Source organism: Phoenix dactylifera, chromosome 2 (assembly GCF_009389715.1).
Source record: "Phoenix dactylifera cultivar Barhee BC4 chromosome 2, palm_55x_up_171113_PBpolish2nd_filt_p, whole genome shotgun sequence".
NCBI lineage: Eukaryota > Viridiplantae > Streptophyta > Magnoliopsida > Arecales > Arecaceae > Phoenix > Phoenix dactylifera.
In genome coordinates this window covers 10,614,484-10,633,392 of record NC_052393.1, presented here as the reverse complement: position 1 = coordinate 10,633,392, position 18,909 = coordinate 10,614,484, and the positions used below count along the sequence as shown (strand labels likewise).

The window sequence follows — 18,909 nt, the reverse complement described above, 5'->3', positions numbered from 1 at the left end:
AAAAAATTGCTGGAATGTTGAGCAACAAGAAACGCAACCTAAGAAAATCCTTTACCACGGCGGATGAGGCCATAGATAATTTTTATTTCAATGCAAAAAAAATCGCCTCGCAGTTTCTCCTACTACAACAAAGCCTAGCTGTGGAAGAAAGCACGGGATAAGTATTTAACACCTGATCGTTCTCAATTACGCGTGAAACATTCGAGTTCCATTACCTCGAGACAGGAAGAGAAAATACCTACTTTGAGACTCGCATCGGTTTCTTATGGATGTCTCCCTCAAGCCATGCATCAACATATCCCATACCAATACACTCCCAAACATGCACTCCTCTCCAATAAATGACCATGTCACTGCACGTGCTGAAATCTAGTAACGATGATGCTCTGATGCAAACTATAGCTCAAGGATCTATATTTTCATCAGCACAGCAGCGAGGTTATAATACAATATATTTTCTGAACTGACATGGGGGAAAAAAAAATTCTCTGCTCCCATCTCTGCTTAGGAGATGTATGATGAGCCAAGGTCCACCATCCACAATTAGATAAAAGCTTCTCGCAAATGGGTGGGTAGCTTTAGTTCAGGCTCGAACTCACCAAGAGGTGAGAAGAAGTAGTCAACCATGTCATCTGGAACTTGCTCCAGAGTCGGAGGATCCCACTGCATCAGGTTTAAATCAGAAACGTACCTATCAAATACACCAATAAACAAATAAATAGATCAAGGAATCAAGGTCCATACCTTTGGAGCCAAGTCTTCATCAACTAATCGTGCTCAAACACCCTATAGAATCAGGAGGTAGGTCAGTAATTTTAAAGAACAAACTATATCATGTTTCATCAAGATGAATAGTTCCAAATACCTCACAGAATTCTTAAGAAAACTGTTTTGAGATACCATGAAGAGACATGATATTCACGAACAAGGCATTCATCCAGAGTCTGAAATCTACCTTCCCGTATCTATTTAGCAACCACTAGCATTATCAGCAGGCATGTCACAATAAAGAAGCAACTAAAAAGGTGCTCAAGTTGCTTACAGATCTCAGGGTAACTTTTAAACTCAAAGGAGAGGCTTCTTTGAGTTTCTTGACTGCAGATGGACACCGATCCTGATTTGGTCTAGCTGCCTCACTTTCCTGTCGCATGTTACTTAAAGAATAATTTTTAAGTGGCACAACAAGAGGACTATTGCATCTTATGCTTAAACAAAACCAGGTGCATAACAAACATGCCGAAGTTTCCTGTTCTCTAGGTTCACCTTTGTGTAAAATGTCATCTACGCATAAAAGAACCAAGGTTCCACTGAGTGACCACCAGAATGACTTCTGCTGAAGCTGGGCTAATCTTCCAAATGAGTTATGAGAAGTTGAGACCATATTTTCTTTCAGTAATTTCTGAAGGATTTGGCAAAAGTTGTTCACTTTTGAGAGAATCAAAGGGACACTAAATTCACTTTGCTAGAACATATTTAATAGGCATGTCACATCATGCATAAAGGAACAAGGCAGAAATGAGAATGCTTATATGATGAGAACAAACCCAGGCAATTATACAGTTGAAAAGTGCATTTCCAAAAAAAGGCTTTAAGTAAATTGTTAAGTAATATAATAAAGTGACAGAGATTCTTCTATAAAAAGACAGTGCTGGAGAAACAATGACTTGGTTTCCTCATTGCAAAGGACCACATACAGGCTGAAGCATGTCACTCGAAGGGTGTTAAGAATGCCTGGAAAGGGAAGTTGATAGAGAAAATACATACCACAAAGATGGAGAGCAAGGTTGGTTGTACCAAACCGGGACCCATACTAGTTGCTCAGCGGTACAGTATGGTACAGCATTGGGAGGGGGAGAGGGAGAAGGAGAGAGAGAAAGAGAGGGAGAGGGAGAGGGAGGAACAGAGGGAGTGAGGGAAAGGGAGCAGAGAGAGAGCCCAAGAGAGGGCTTAAAAGCTCTCATCTTGTCGGTCGTCTGCCGTTGGCAGAGGGTCGCCCCTATTTCATTCGAAACAGGGTTGTGCCATAAATTTTGTTATGACTTCACTTAAAGTCAAATAATGGACAGCAAACAACGGATGAGATGAGGGCTTTCAAGCATTATCTCTCCCTCGCTCCCTTCCTCTCTCTCTCTCTCTCTCTCTCTCTCTCTCCCCCCCCCCCCCTCTCTTCCTCTCTACCCTTCCCTCTCTCCCCTCCTCATTGCATTTTTCGAACCGAGGGACAAAACCATACTAGTTCGCCCTAGGTACAGTTTGGTACACCCCAAACTAGGCGGTTCAGGACGGCATGGCAAACCTTGATTTTTGTATGACCTATAAAAAATGGTTGTAATAGAACTCTAGTGGTGATCCTAACAATCTAAGATTCATTACCACGGTTGCATTCATCATTCTTTTGTTTTCACCTCTAATTTAATAAACTGAAATATGATGCTAAGAGCAAAATGACACTTGCATAAGTTGTCAGTAGCCTATGGAGATTAATAGATAAAACAGGAACACTCACCAAAGCATCCACAATTTCAACTTTATCATGGCCAAAACACTTATCGATGACCCCCAGCCTGAACAAAATACACCACAAAAGTCAACATACCAAATATCATATCCAACAATTTTTTTTCCTAATATTACAGAATTGACAGAGAGACTAAGCACGAAAACTGATTGCATTCCCAAAATACATTGATAAAAATTCTACATATTCTACATGAGAAACATGCCACAGACAATATATATGAAATTACGGATAATGGGTCAAAAGCATGATCTGCAATATATTCAAAAGGAAATAAAATCTTATTTTAATATGTTTTTAACATACAAATTCAGTAGCAGCTGGCAACCCTTTTCATATATTTCCAGATATAATACCATATATATACATATTACATATATATGTATATATATCTTAAAATCTGCAATACCTTTGAATGACCTTTGCAGATGAGTGCTAATACAGTAAGGAAAATGATTTAAGTATCCAAAGCAGGAACTACAAGGTAGCAGACTCATTGTCAATAGTAGCAGAGACTTCTCAATGACCTTTAACCGTTCCGGAAGAAAATATCAACTTACGAAGATAGTTGCTTGATTTTATACTATGAAGACAGAGCAACCCATGCTTATTACCAGTTAAATTTTGGCACAAGCAAGTTATTCATGGTTGCTTTCTTTATGAGGAAGTCTCTGCATCAGAAACTATCAACAGAAGAAGTAGAAAGAAAAGGGTTTTCTTCAATCTTATTATTTGGTTTTATATCAGAAATGCAAGAGTCTTGATCATCTTTTAGTCAGTAAGTTGTCCCTCCGAAGCTTTGGGCCAATTCCCATGCCTGAATTCTCAAACAAGTAGCTGATAGAATCTCAAAGTAATAATCCAGACTAGGATCAGTCTCAGGAGCATGGAAGCAGAGCTCTTCAAAATTTTTAGGAAGTGGCAGTGTTTCTGCAGTTATTTGATTTCTATAAAGATTAAAGACATGTCCTTTGTGAATAGCTTTTCACTATAAGCAAATTTAGTTATTTTATTTCATAAAAAACAAGATAATATAAATAATCAAAATTTCAGGAAAGCACCATCTGAACCGAGATTGATTTTTGTATAACATGTCATCAATGACTAAGTTAGAAAACATAATGTGACAAGAAGTGGGTGCAGGTATGAGAATCCAGAATAAGCTTGCCACTTCAGCAGATGGATCCCAATGCTACGTTCGAAAGGCATCTTACAGAGTTGACACAGGTTTAGGCTACAGGCAAAAGAAGAAACAAAATGGAAATATTCAAGACTTAAGACTCCTTTTTGAAACAATGTTAAACAAAAATTGCATTGCATATGCCAAAAAGGTTTGTTTAATTGTACTCTTGGGTGATAAGACAATAGGCAACATATTCTATTTAACAAAAATCACGTGCAGACCTGGAAGTATTTTACTGTTTAGATTTTCTTAATGGTATTCAAGATGATTAAAGACTATTCTCATAAATCTTGAATCAGTTGGATGGATTGAACCATATAAAAGGCAACAAAGAAATCTACAAACTAGCTATCTCGAGGGAGAGAAAGAAAAACCAGAGGCATACAAATGAATGTGTTAAAGTAGAGTAGCATTTTTTTTGTGATAGAAGAGGAATCTTAAGCAAGATGGATGATAAATTATTTCCTAAAATATTGAATGAAGATTCTGCCAAAGGTATTTGTTCAGAGGAATCAAAGTCAGGAAATGACTTCTTGTTTCATCAAGTTAAAATGGTGAAGTAGAATTGTCTTCACTCATGAGAGAAACTAGGTCAGGCTACTAGCTTAATAAATAATAAGAACTTAAATCAGTAAAAAATGTTAAAGTCTTGTGATATAAGAATAAATCTGATGTTTAAAAATGCATGAAATACTCAGGAGTGAAAGTCATGAATACATAAAGAAGTTATAGGTTCTTCTCTCCATCGGAACAATAGGGTTGTTATGCTTATTACTAAACTTGTTGAAGACATGAAATTGAACCAAGGTCTATCTTTTTTATCAGTTATAGATTTTTTTCATTTTTTTCTGAAAAAATGGCAATATCAGAGAATTAGTATATATACGCAGAAAGTATGTCAATTAAAGACGCTATTCCTAACTTGAGAAATTGATCCATAAAGAGAAAAGGTCATAATTTAGAAGGTTCAACGTTTCAGTGAAACTGATCCATTTCGGCTGAGAGACAGATTGGTTTTAGCCTGGGCCAAACTGAGAAACACATTTTCATGTTTCAGTTAGTTTAGGCAGGTTCCAGGCAAAAGCCGTTATACAAGATTTGTCTTATAATCACAGTAAACCACTATTACAGTGCCTTAAAGAGACTAGTGTGAACAACCGAATTCTAAACACCATCACTACAATAACAGGCATGTTTTTACATAAAACAAATAAATGTTCCATAACTAAATGCATTCAAATAAATCGCCAGAAAACCTCAAAAAATATGAGAATAAAGTGATCAAATACAGGATTTTTGCATGTCCTATCCAAAATTATTTAGAAATAGATTTCAATAATACGTTAGGCATGCTTCGCACCGGACAGAACCGGGCGGTATAGGATGTACCGTACCATACCAGTTCGGTATTGGTACTCGATACGCCGAAAAAATCCTGTACCAACATAATACTAGTGTGGCACCGGTATAGGGTCCGGTACCAAGATGGCAAGCCTTGACACTAGGTGCTAAGGGGCTCAAAGCTGTTACACATAATAAATTTTTGAATGATTTAGGTCCAATAAGTAAATGAAAGAACCTAAACAACATGAACTAGTCCAAAATGTTATATAATAGCTTGGCTTCTTTCAATTTAATCCTAATTTTGTTCCTTTTTCTTTTCCCCTTTTTTGACCAAAAATACACAACATGGAGAACTATTTAAACTGTCAAAATTTTTGGAGTTGAAATTCCACAGGCCCAATTGTAATCGAGTTCTCTGACCTTGATTGCACAAATTGTGAAATCTATGAAGCAGCCATTTTGGGTTTACTTATGGCTTCACAAAATATATTGATAAAGTGCAGGCTATTATATGAGGAAAAAAAAAGAAATGAACCTGGAGCATTTTCTTTACTAATCGGGGCAGAATCAATAATATTTTCTGGGTTTTTGTCTTTTTAGCATAAAGTTTGGTGATGCTAAAATTATGGGAACATGGACATTATGGTACATAATAGAAACAGACAAACTTTATGTAACTTGCGGAACATCTACATCAGTCATCTTAAATTTCCACTCTCTATTTCTGACACCAAACTTTTAGTGTTCAAACAAGAAAATAAAGTGACATTATATGTTTAGATTGCAAAAGTTGCATTTGTAAATATTTGTTCTACTTGATAGCAATGATTGTCCTTAATGATCACTTGATATAATAAAGAACTGCAAAGAATTTAAAATATGAACATCACCTGTGCAAAATGTTCTTTTTTTATTTGGATACACAATATCACCATATTGTGCAAGAGAAGAGCCTATGACAGAAGGATCATCAATTAAGCCTCTGTTAAAAGAAAAAAAAAAAGCATTAATACGGAGGTGAAAGAAGATATTTCTATCTTAGAAATTCTAGATATAGAGTTCCAAAATATAGTAGGGACTGAAGGAACAAACAGCACTCATTGAATAATGCGTAGCAAGGCCAACTACAAGCATGTCTATCCCATTGAGCCTTTCACCAGTTAAAGCCAGATATTCCCCTGCAAAATGAATACAGGGAACCAATTTGCACAACAGTGATGAGAAAACAAATGCAACGAGTATGCTGCAAGAGAAACACTAGTTAAGATAGTCATTAAAAGCAAAAGATAAACAATATGAAATGAAGAGGTGCAAACAAGCCGAACATGAGCTTGTGCAAGGCCTACTCTAGCTAGGCTCATTTTATAATCAAGCAAAGCTCGAGCTGCTCATGAACAACTTGTTTAAGGGATGAAGTAAAAAAATTAAAATTATTTATATATTTTGGGGTAATAAGCTCGATTATATTTTAATTTTATAGTTAAAATTTATGCTATTCTATATAACGTGTATTAATTTATAGCAAATAATTATAAAATAATTATTTATATATAATAATAGTTTAAATAATAATATATTATAATATACATTATTTATATATTTATATATTTATATTTAGAGCTAATTTGAGCCGATCTCGAGCGAGTTAAACTAACTCTAACTCAACTTGTTTCCTAACTAAGCAAGCCAAACTCAAACCAAATTTTGAGCAGAACTTGAGCCAGCTCGCAAATAGCTTGCTCATTTGCCAGCCCTAGAAAAATGAAATGTTAGGTTTTGATGGTGTTTATGAAAGAAAATATAAATACAAAAATAGATTCCCTTGAATGCAAAATTAGTCACTATGGTGCAAGGTGATTATGTCTCGCCAGCATGCACCTTGGATGAATTCTTAATATCCACTGTACATGCTTCAATAACATCTGCACAAGCACGCAGAGGCATATGACAATGGGGACAAGAAATGCAACTTAAGGCAGAGATTCATCTTGGATGAGAATTGATAGACCACTTCATCTCAAAAAAAGATTAGTCTAATCAATTACTATGTGTAGGAACTACTCAAATACATAAATGTATATTAATTGAGGAAAAAAACAGAAACATGAATACATTTTCTAATAATAAATCACATGTACCCTAGAATTTATCATGCAATATATAGTATGTTGTAAATAATACCTGGCATTACCCCTCAACTCATGCCTCAAAATATTAACATGTGTTTAAGGTCGCCAAATATTAACATGTATGGACATATTATCAGTTATTATCATTCTTTATCATACTGGATAACATTAGTCAATAGTGATTAACCTAAAATTTATTGAATTGCACTTGGACAAATCTGCATTAGTTGAAAGCTGTTGATATGGTGGTTCGCGCATTTCCAGTGATATTTTTCAGTAAGAACACATGTCCACTATGAAGCACTGTGATGATATGCTTATAAAAAATAATCATGTATTCTGAGGGCTCAGAACATGTTGCTTCATCTTTATAAGGCTGGTTGAAATCATCTATATATGACAATTAAATTTTTTATTAACATATATTTCTGTATTGCTATGGTATATGATGGCAAGGCTACATAGATTTCAAGGTTTGCCAAGTACCACTTGATACTCTGGAAATTTATATTAAAAAAAAGAAACTTGAAATCATATTCAAAGTAAACGTGAATAAGTATGCCAAAGTTTTCACAGTAAGAAGTCAAAGTCATCAGCAATCTGAGGCCAAGGATTAAGAGTTTTCAGAAAAAACCCTGTTAAAAAGAAAAATAAACCATAGAAAAGTGAACTATACACCCAAAGTTTTTAGATTACAAGAAGGAATAGTTCTTGGACTTGTGAGACAATGGAAAAACATTTTCCAGAAGTTGTACCCATGTGAGAAATCAATTTCAACCATAATTCCAATAGATGGTAATAATAAAATGCTAGCAACATGTTGATATGCAGTGAGTAGATTATAGGTATAATCCAGCATATACCACAAGTAGGATCAGGGTAAAGAATAAAGAATTGATTTCGGGTGCAAAATGATGGACTGACCCAAGGAACCTTAGAAAGAGAAAAACGAATATGAATTTGTTACTTGGTAGGATTAAGTAAAATAGCTACACTGGATTTGTTAATTGGAGTGTCAAAAGCATTCCATTCTTCAGAAAATGTGAGAGTTATGAAATGAAGTACATATCTTATTTTGTCTCCAGCCACATCAGTAGCAAGACTTGAAAACTTGCTCTATCATTTAACTTTCATCAAATTAATATATCATAGTGTCAAAATGGGCATCCACATCAAGCTTGTGTGAGCTTCAAATATCAAGCAGTAACAGACACTGACAGATGACTATACCTTCAAGAAGTGGACTATAATAATAATTTTTTCATGAACTTTTAAGTCATAAGCAAGTTCAGCAGATTTCATCCCAAGGACTTGCCTGCATGACCAGTTAGATGTGACAGGTAAAAGGAAGCCCCAGCATCAGGATGCAAGCCAATTTGAGTTTCAGGAGTGGCGAAGATATGAAATTGTTCATATAGTCTTAAAGTAATTTAAATAAATTCTATGTTCAACTAAAGATGACAAAATCAAGACAACACCTTTATAAACATTCATTTTAACTCAAAAGCATGCAGACAACTAGGATATCCTAACGTATATACTGCACAAAACCATTTCCAGTTCATCACGGAGCTATTAATTCGCAAATAAGCATAATATCAGATGCATATCATTCAACATGCAGCTAAACAATTTCTCACAAAAACCATGTGCCTAAACCAAGGTAATGCAATGCTCTAAAATCTGAGTTCAGAACACATGCTTAAGCTGAATTCTGCTAATGCATTGGAAGCATAGACTTATACATGGGCATCGGGCCGTGCCGAGCCGGCCCGGCCCAGAACCACCGGGCCACAGAATAAACGGGCCGTGCCTGGCCCGGCCCGCTTCGTAAACGGGCCGTGCCCGGCACGGCCCGCTTAGCCTAAAACCTAGGCCCGGCCTGGCCCTAGGCCCGTGGGGTGGCGGGCCGTGCTCGGCACGGCACGAGATGGGCCGTGCCAGGCACGGCCCATCACGGGCTGCCAGACGGGCCGTGCCTGGGTCCAAACGGGCCGTGCCTGGCACGGCCCGTCTGGCAAAAAAAATCTGCCCGTTACGGGCCGTGACTGGCACAAGACGGGCCGTGCCTGGCACGGCCCGTTTGGACCCGTTACGGGCCGTGCCTGGCACGGCCCGTCTGGCAGGGGGAAGAAAATAGTCGTTTCCAAACGGCTATTTTTTAGTTTTTCCCAAAATACCCCTCCCAACAGTCCAAAACGGCTAATTTGAGGGGTATTTTGGGAAAAAAATATTTGGAGTCCTATAAATACCCCTTTCCTCCCTCATTCTCACCACACCAAACCAACTATTCTCTCCTTCTCTACTACTACTATTTCTCTCTTCTAAAGTGCTCTTATAGCAATTTAATTTTTAGTTTGCATTTAGCAAGTGTTCAAGTGCTACACAAGAGGAGGTTCTTGTTGAGAAGAGAATGTCACTCCTGTTGAGAGCACAAGAGGAAGCTCAGAAATCTCAGCTCTACCTCTGCCCTCTGACCCTCTACTCAATTCCTTCTTGTGGTTAGTTTTTATTTTTTGCATTCATCAATTTAGATATGTCATCTTTTGAGGAAAGTCATTTTGGCATTCCTCCTATTTCTGAGGGAGAAGAAACTAATCCTCAACCCCATGTTCCTAGTTCCTCTAGAACTAGTGAACCGAGTGAAGATCAAACCTCTTCTCGTAAGAGGACTAGTGCTGTATGGAATGAATTTGATAGAATTATGGTTGATGGAGTCTGGAAAGCAAAATGTAAAAAATGTGCCAAACTTTATAGTTGTAGTAGTAGTGGGGGAACAGGCCATTTAAAAGACATCAAGAGAGTCATAGGATACATGATTCTCATGCTCAAAGTACCCTTAATATACAAGGGGGATCACTTGTAGGTAATTTTGCATATAATCATGAAATTCAAAGAAAAGCACTTGTAAAATGGATAGTTAAGGATGAATTACCTTTTAGTTTATGTGAATCTTTTAATTTTGAAGAATATGTTCAATTAAACCTACAACCTGCTTACAAAAGAACTAGTAGGCGTATATTTAGAAGAGTGGCTATGACTAACTTTTTAGCAATGAGACAAAGTTTAATTGAAACACTCTCTACTTTAAATGTAAAAATTTCATTAACTTCTGATATTTGGTCAGCATCTATAGGTAGTAATTGTTTTATTGCCATTACTGCTCATTATATTGATAATGATTGGCAATTAAACAAACGTATTCTTGCTTTTCGTGCTTTTGATTTTCCACATTCTGGGCAACAAATTTCAAATGCCATTTATCAAACTGCATGTTCATATAATATTAATGATAAAATTATGTCTATTACTTTTGATAATGCATCTAATAATAATTCTGCTGTTACATTATTAAAGGACTCATTGCATCCCATGTTAAATAAAAATTTATTGCATATTAGATGTGCATGTCATATCTTAAATTTTTCTGTTCAAACTGGCATGGGCATGATTCAAGATGTGATTTCAAAAATTAGAAATGCAGTTTCTTTTATTCATGCTTCAAGATCAAGACTTCAAGAATTTAAGGAACTATGTATAAATCATGGTAAACGTTTTAAAAAATTTAAACTTGATGTAATTACTCGTTGGAACTCAACATATAGCATGATACATGATGCATACCCATATAAAAACTTATTAAGTGCATATATTAATGATCGTGGATTAGGCTATACATTGACTGAAACTGATTGGAATAAAGAAAAAATTTTGGAAGATTTTTTGCTTAGTTTTTATAATGCTACTAATGTTCTTTCTGGTATTTATTATCGAACTTCATGTTCATTTTTACAACAAGCATATATAATTAGTCAAAAATTTGCAGAACATAGATTTGATGATGTTTTAATGCCTATTATTGAACAAATGGAATCTAAATGGAATGAGTATTGGGACAAGATATGTCCTATGCATAACTTAACTGCTGTATTTGATCCAAGAGTTAAATTGAATGGCGTGCTAATTTTACTTGATGCATACTGTGAAAATATGATTCAAGATCCTGAACCTACTAAAATTGAGGTAAAACAACTTCTTTATGATATTTATGCTATATATGATGAAAAAATTCGTGGATCTAGATTCTCCGTACAAAGCTCTATTTCTTCTTCTAGTAGTTCTCGTTCGTCATCTATTTTTTCATTCATTGCATAGAGAAAACACACACATGCTTCAAGTTCATCTTCATCTTCTTCATCTTTAAGTAGTGAACTAGAATTTTATTTACGAAATGATCTTCAGTCTGCATATGATGAAAATCAAATAGAGAGTCTAGATGTATTATCTTGATGGAAGAGTGTTAAAAATCAATATCCTGTTATGTCTGCAATGGCACGCGATATTTTAGCTGTGCCGATATCCACAGTAGCATCGGAATCCGCTTTTAGTGCAGGTCGGCGTGTTCTTGACGAAAAGAGAAGTAGGATGACTGGCGAAACGGTTGAGATGCTTCTCTGCTTCAAAGATTGGTTGGATGCTGAGGCGAGACTTCAAGATAAAGGTGGACATAATACAACATCCTCTGATGATGATGATACAAACACTACTGAATAGTGAATACTGAATCACTGATGATTAGTAAGATTTCTTAATTTTTTATAATTGTACATTTTTATTTTTTTAATTGTTAAAGTGAGTCATCTCTATTTTTTCTCCTTTCTTATTGTATTCTGGAGGTCAGACAAAGGTCCAAAGTCCAAACCTCCCTTCATGTACCATTTTGATTTAAATTAATAAACTGGTAGGGGTCTATACCAAACCTCCCACCATTAAGGTGGCTTTATATTAATAAATCCTTAGTTTTCAATATTTATTAATTTATTAAAAAAATTATTTTCATTTATTTTAAGGGGGACGGGCCGTGCCTGGCCCGGCCCAGGCCCGGTTCAGGCCCTTATGGGCCGTTCCGGGCTGGCTCGCGGGCCGTGCCGGGCCCAGGCCCTTATGGGTGGTGCCGGGCTGGCCCGCGGGGCCGTGCCGTGCTTGGCCCACGAGTCGTGCCAGCCCAGGCCCTTATGGGTCGTGCCGAGCTCGGCCCACGGGCCAGAAAGTGGTAACCCAGCCCGGCCCCCTTTTATGGGCCGTGCTAGGCACGGCCCGTTACTGTAGCAAGCGGGCTGTGCCTGGCACGGCCCGTTACTGTAGCAAGCGGGTTGTGCCTGGCACGGCCCGCTTCGTGCCGGGCCGTGCCGGGCCATGGGCGGCCCGGCCCAGTGCCCATCTCTACATAGACTGCCATACCACCCCGAACTGTCCGATACAGGGTGTACCATACCGTACCAGGTCGGAACTAGTATGAAACTCATATTCAAATAGGTACAAGCCTCATATTGTCCATACCAAAGGGTGTCGACACGTACTAAGGTGTGTACTGAGACGTACGAAGGTGCATACAGAAATGTACTAATCTATACTGAGCAATACTGACATAAAAGGTAAGAAAAATAGTTTAAGAGCTGTTTCGGTACGAGATACATGATGTACCATACCGGCCCATATCGTACTGAATCATAATGTACAGGTATTGTGCCCGGTACCAAGATTGTAGACCTTAGTTACAAGTAGTTCGCTCTCACGTGTAAATTACTTGTACAAGTTAATTACAAAGTCCTCTAATGGCCACAAAATGATGGTAGGCCCCTGATATTAAGTCAATTAATAAGTCCTCTATGAAATGATTCTGACCATATACCCTAAATAACTGTTACCTTCCACAATTGTTAGAATGAGGAAACAGCATAATAGTTCTTTAACGAATAAGATGGCTGAAATCATGAGAACATTCAAACAAAAAGGAAACATTGACGAAAGCAAATGAAAGTCTATAAATATATTTACTAACAGAAACATGGCAATTTAACTGTTGATCAATTGTTGCATGTTGCATAAACATTAGTTTGACTAGAAAGGTCAATGTAGTCAGATCTTTACTAGTGATGCCATTTTGGTGATTTTAATTTTTGCTTGGGAATATAATATGTTATGCTGTCCAGTATACGGACCTGATGAGAAAATGGAAAGAAAAAGATGGCTTGATCTCCAATATGAAGAAATAGCATAAACTCCAACAAGGGAAAAAAATACCAATATACATGATATGTGGGTCTTGCTAACTTTGCATGTAAAGAAATTAAATGGACTCCTATCAAAGGAGAGAAGGAAGAAGAGAAGAAGGAGGAGGCTAGGGTTTTTTTTATTCAATCATTCAATGCTTAAATCATGAGAGGGGTGCCTTTATATAGGCCTTACATCTTGAATTGACCAAATCAATCAATTAACAACTAACCAAACTTGGACCCTTCAATTAATTGACTAAGTCAATCAATTGATTATATACCGAAATCGATCCAATCACTCGACCTAATTACATGACTTAACAGCTAACCCAATTGACTTGTCTAATAACAAAACAACTGACCAAATTGACTTGACTTAAACAAGAGCAAAATGCAAAAAATAAAGCAGACTCAAATGGACCCAATCTGGGCCTGACTCAATCCGGTGGCTCAGGATCCTCTCGTAGCCATAATGATGTCATCCCGTGGTGCGAACGCGAGCGAGCGGCTCTGATGGCTCGATTGTTTGAACGAACGGCTCTGATGTCCCCATCAAGTCGTTATGCCTATTTCATTTCTTGTATAAGAAACCTCAAAATATTTATAACCTTCATTTTAAGACAACATTTAGTTTGCTTGTGACATAAGTATCTATATGCTCTTCCATGGAGTCACCCAGACAGAAGGCATGTCAATTTAACCAGAAGAAAGAACAATCATGTAGCATGCTTCCAGAATTATATAACATCACATGCTTGAAACTTGTTTACTTATTTGTTGACAATTTGAGCACAAAAGCAAACAATATATCATTACAATTTTTTGGAGCAGATATATATTACTCATACAGTCTTATCAGTTGCAATACGAAATGTCCCAGGAATTGAAACTCCTGCTCCACCCCCCATGGTAATACCATCCAAAATGGCCACTTTCATGGAATAAGGTAAGTAAAACTTAACATAGCAGCCAAACTGTTGAATGGCAAAATGAATGTCTAGCAAATAGCATTATTTAGAAAGGGAAATATTTCTACACAATTTGTTAAAATATTATATCAACTAAATGCTATAGGAGGGGAAGAAATGTCTTCTGCGAAATATTCTAGAAAGAAAGAAAGAAAGAATAACAGATCCACCACATATGAATACATCTAGTTCCTTTTGAAGAGGAAAACCATGATCATTCACAGTTTTCTAGGGAAGTAGAAAATATTATCATCTGTACAAACTAAAACCAGAGATGCACTATAAAGCATTGTAGATGAGCATATTTAGTGCTTGTGCAAACAAAAACTAACCACAACAATATTATGTGTATACCTGACTTCAAAGTGGTCAAGTCATAGTTCATTCTGAGCTCTTCTATTCTCATCTAAGATTCTCATTACTCAGGAAACAATTTCTATTGCCATCGTGCCATATCAAAAGAAAGTAGGAAATGGGAATTTGAAATGTAAAACTTTCTTCATAATTGATGGTCGAATTATGATTAAAATTAGGAAAACAATTTCTATTGCCATCATGCCATATCAAAAGAAAGCAAGAAATGGGAATTTGAAATGTAAAACTTTCTTCATAATTGATGGCCCTATTTAATTTTACTACTTTTAATCAAGAGAGCAAAGCCGGTGCAAATTACATGGGCTAATAAGTTGATTCTCCTCTTCCTATTTTCATAGAGCTTTACAAAATTATCATAGGAAGAAAAAGAATCTGTTGCTCTTTTTTTCACAGCACTGGAAAAAAGAAAAATAAAAAAACAGATTTGCACAGAGCAAAAATCATGTAATGCCTAATCAACTTCAAACTTAAGTTGAGGAAACGATTTCCAATTTTGTAACTAATTCTCAATGTACATACTAGTGATGTTACTACATACGAATAGAAATTCAATTTTGAAAAATGATATAATTTAATACTTGGGTGTCAAAAATCATTTTAAAACTTGATCCTCTGGCTATGGCTAGAGCACAGCCTTACATATATGCAAGCAAAATGGTTAAAAAAAAAAAAAAGAGAGTAATTCTTACAGTCCAACTACTACAATAAATGGAATTCTACAGATCTGGTTATATGTAATTTCAAATAATTAATATTACATTAAATATCTGTATCAGTTGTTAAAAAAACACTCCAAGGTCCTGATTCAGTAACACATTTCCAACATCTGAAGGTTTAGGAAAGCTACAAACTTGCATGAGGCTTCAAATATGTGCCTAAAATGTAAATGAACATATATAGGTTCCTGAAAAAATCCTTGCAATCTTCCACCTTCCCTGCATACAACTAATAATAACTTGTAATACAGTCAAATGATAAGCACAATTGATCTAATAAAGCTACAATACATAATTTAAACATGCAAAGCCACAAGTGTAGTGGGTGTCATGTAAAATATTTTGGGCTTGTTTGGTTCGCGGGAAGCATTTTCCCTCCTAGGAATATGATTCCTGAAAAGCAGATTCCTAGGAAAAGAATGCCTAGGAATCTGCTTTTGGCATGTTTGGTTAACCATGGGAAAGTGATAGATTTTCAAAGTGCTTATGTTTGGTTGACCATCCACTTTTCTAGAAAAGTTATGCATAATTCCTATTATACCCTCAACAAAAATCAGGTCTTTAATGCTTCTTTAATGCTGAAGGGCCTTTTTGGGGAAAAATAAAAATGGAGTGATTTCTACCTCATGGGAAAGTAACTTTCCCATGTTTCTCATGGGAAAGACTTTCCCATGAAATATGGGAATCATATTCCCATGAGAATACAACTTTCCCGTCTCTCTTCTTTGAAAACTCCAACCAAACAAGAGGCATCTCATTACTTTCCTGTTGACCACACTTTCCCCCCTTATTTTCCCGCGAACCAAACGAACCTTTTATGTAAGAGGAATGGCAGTTTCCGGGGACTAAACTTATAAGCGGTTAATTTATACAGATGGCATAAGACAAAATTAAAATTTCGGACTAACAAAATATCAGAAACAGGCTGAAAATTAGTTCTGTACATGAATAAGTTTTCATCTATCATACTTCTGCATTTGGTTATTGATAAATATTTAACATGGGATCGATAAATATAGTTTATCTCTTCTGAGTAAAGCATCAGTTTCTTTTCCTTTTTTCCATTAACAGTTTCCCTATCTATGCATGTTATCTTAATAAATAGCTTCTACCATTAGGTCTGATCCAAACACCATTTTCTGTGGGAAAGTTATAGAGTGTCCTTATTGATTAGAGCCAACAGTTAGACTACCCTCTTGATCCTCTCTACCTTTTTGAAGTACATGGAATGACTTTAGATATGCTTATAAGTTATAAGTCATCTTGTTCTTTTCTGACTATTTTGCTGTTTTTACCAACTAGCCAAACAATTTTAATTTTAATGCATAAATTTTTTTTAACCTTTGTTGCCTTGGCCTCCTATTAAGGTATGGCATGAAACATAGGCTGAGATGTAACAAATCGGCATGGTATTAAATGCATTAAGGGAAACCATGGTAGATATCATCACATGTTGGTCCTCCTAAACAAAGCTTCCAAGGTGGAACTTTAATATCTCATGTGGTCATTTTGAATTCCACAATTCAACAACCTCCAGCTCCCAAATGAATCCAGATCATCATTATTCATCATCCTCTTCTACTCTATTCTACTTCTCCTTCACTTCTTCCTATCTCTTCTCCTTATAACCCTCCTTCTATCCACTAATTCCTTCTTCTTTTTCTCTTTTCTCTGCTTCTCCCTTCTTATTATTATCTTGCTAATCCTTCAATATTCTTCATCACCTTCTTCTTATCCATTTCCACTCTCCTTTATCTCCGCTACTAAAAGAAACCACCCCATCTTTTCTATCCCATCCAATAAAAAAAAGAGTGTATTCTCTCCCCGTCCCCCTGCCCCAAGTTTATATCATTGATGCTTAGCCTAAGGTGTTGGAAGGTATCACTTGAATCTTAGTACCATTTTCTTCTCTTTGTTCAGGCATGTACTATTGTATCTTCCTGCTCTTCCTATATGGATCATAAACTAGTTTAAAACATTATACATGAAAGTTTTTGCATTATATTTTTGTTTGATTGGTGATACTCCAAAATCGTATACAAGGCTCCTAGATGCGATTCTTCGAGACATGTTCGAGTTCTAGCAGATGGAACTAGCAATACTTGGAAAGATCCTCTGTCCCTTTTGATGCATCTCATGAATTCATATATAAAATAATAGAACCATATACATTGAGCACAAAATATCACGTTACATGTACCAATTATAAATGTTAAATTAAAATGAGCTTTCAATCTAGATCAGAACAGCAAGCCATTAACTAAAAGCGATACTGACCTTCACTGAGCAATCGGTAGAGGGCGACAACATCTCCCCTGGCACAGAATGCTCTGCACTTGAGAAATTAAAACCACATCTAAGTTCTCCTCATACTGCTAGAGAAAATGAGTTCTCTTAACACATAACAAACCCATGTTAAGATAAAAAGAGGAACCTAGCATCCAAACAAACTGAAATCCTACCTTCATTATGACAAACCCGATATCAGGATTATCTTCCCACGACTCGTACAGCTTCTTCAACCTAAGCGCCTAAAAATAATCATCACCGATATATGACCTTTTATTAAACAAATCTAACTCCGCATTCATTGAGACAACAAATCAAACGCCGCAACTGCATACAAGGGGCGAGAGAGGAAAATATAAAAATAAAAAGAAAAAGAACCGATCACAAAACCAAGCACGGATGGGATTCAAGAAACAAATACCATGCTCGTCGTGAGAACATTCGGAGCAAATGGCCTGTTAAGGATCGCTGCCCTTGCGCTCGCCTTGCCCTCCACGAGTACCTGGAATTGAATCGCCATCAGCAAAAATAGGAACAGAGCTACGATGAGAGAATAGGAGGACAGAGGGAACGACACGAAAAGGAGTGGCCAATTGGCGAACTGACTTCGTTGTGGAGAGAGACATCTTGGGCGGCGCTGGTATGGGGGTTGGAGAGAAAGCGGAGGGCGCTATGTGCTACCTCAAGAAAGAGTCGAATATCTTCTGTGCCCCTTGCTGAACTTCCCCGTTCAACAGTTTGGGTTTAAAGCAATTTTTGGCTACAAGAAGACTCGACTATAATGATCAAATGGATTTCTGATCTCCAAGATAGTTATAACAACTCAGAACCTCATCTATAATGACCAACGGAAAGGTATTTATATAAGAACTTATATGGACATATGTTTGATCCTATATTGATTATTCATTGGGTAGATCTTGAATACTTATATAGAATCAAATAATCCAAATAATATCTTTCAGCTAATCTTTTTAAGTGAAATTCTGAATTATTACTAATAGTATCAGAGCGGATGTGACCCATAATCTATTAACCTGTGTATACTAGAGGACACTGCAGATCTGCAACATGGATCCATTGGAACTGACCACGGACCAATTGTAGTATTTGTGATCAGATTTATATGAATTTGAACAGTTAGCAAGACAAAGATGTTGGGACTTAAACAATAGAAGTATGTGAGGACGTGTGCAGGCTTATGTTTAGTTACACATTGATTATTTATTGGGTAAATCTTGGGTATTTATATAGAATCAAAAAATTCAAATAATATCTTTAGACTAGCTGCTGCTGCTGCTTTTTCTTTCTTTCTTTCTCTTTTTTTTTTT

The 18,909-nt window shown here is 36.5% G+C and overlaps 1 protein-coding gene across 1 annotated transcript; it reads right to left on the bottom strand.

Moving 5' to 3' along the window:
* Positions 1–47: 47 nt before the first annotated feature.
* Positions 48–18,322, bottom strand: LOC103712166 (3-hydroxyisobutyryl-CoA hydrolase-like protein 2, mitochondrial; the record flags this gene model as incomplete). The annotated part of the gene is given in 15 exon segments (XM_039120961.1): positions 48–663; positions 745–786; positions 866–914; positions 916–965; positions 1,043–1,141; positions 2,507–2,577; positions 5,951–6,025; positions 6,134–6,223; positions 8,490–8,573; positions 14,078–14,162; positions 15,429–15,508; positions 17,567–17,624; positions 17,752–17,820; positions 18,000–18,080; positions 18,185–18,322. Coding segments are annotated over 15 exon segments (1,191 nt in total), but the record flags the coding sequence as incomplete, so codon positions are not given.
* Between the last annotated feature and the right edge of the window lie 587 nt (positions 18,323–18,909).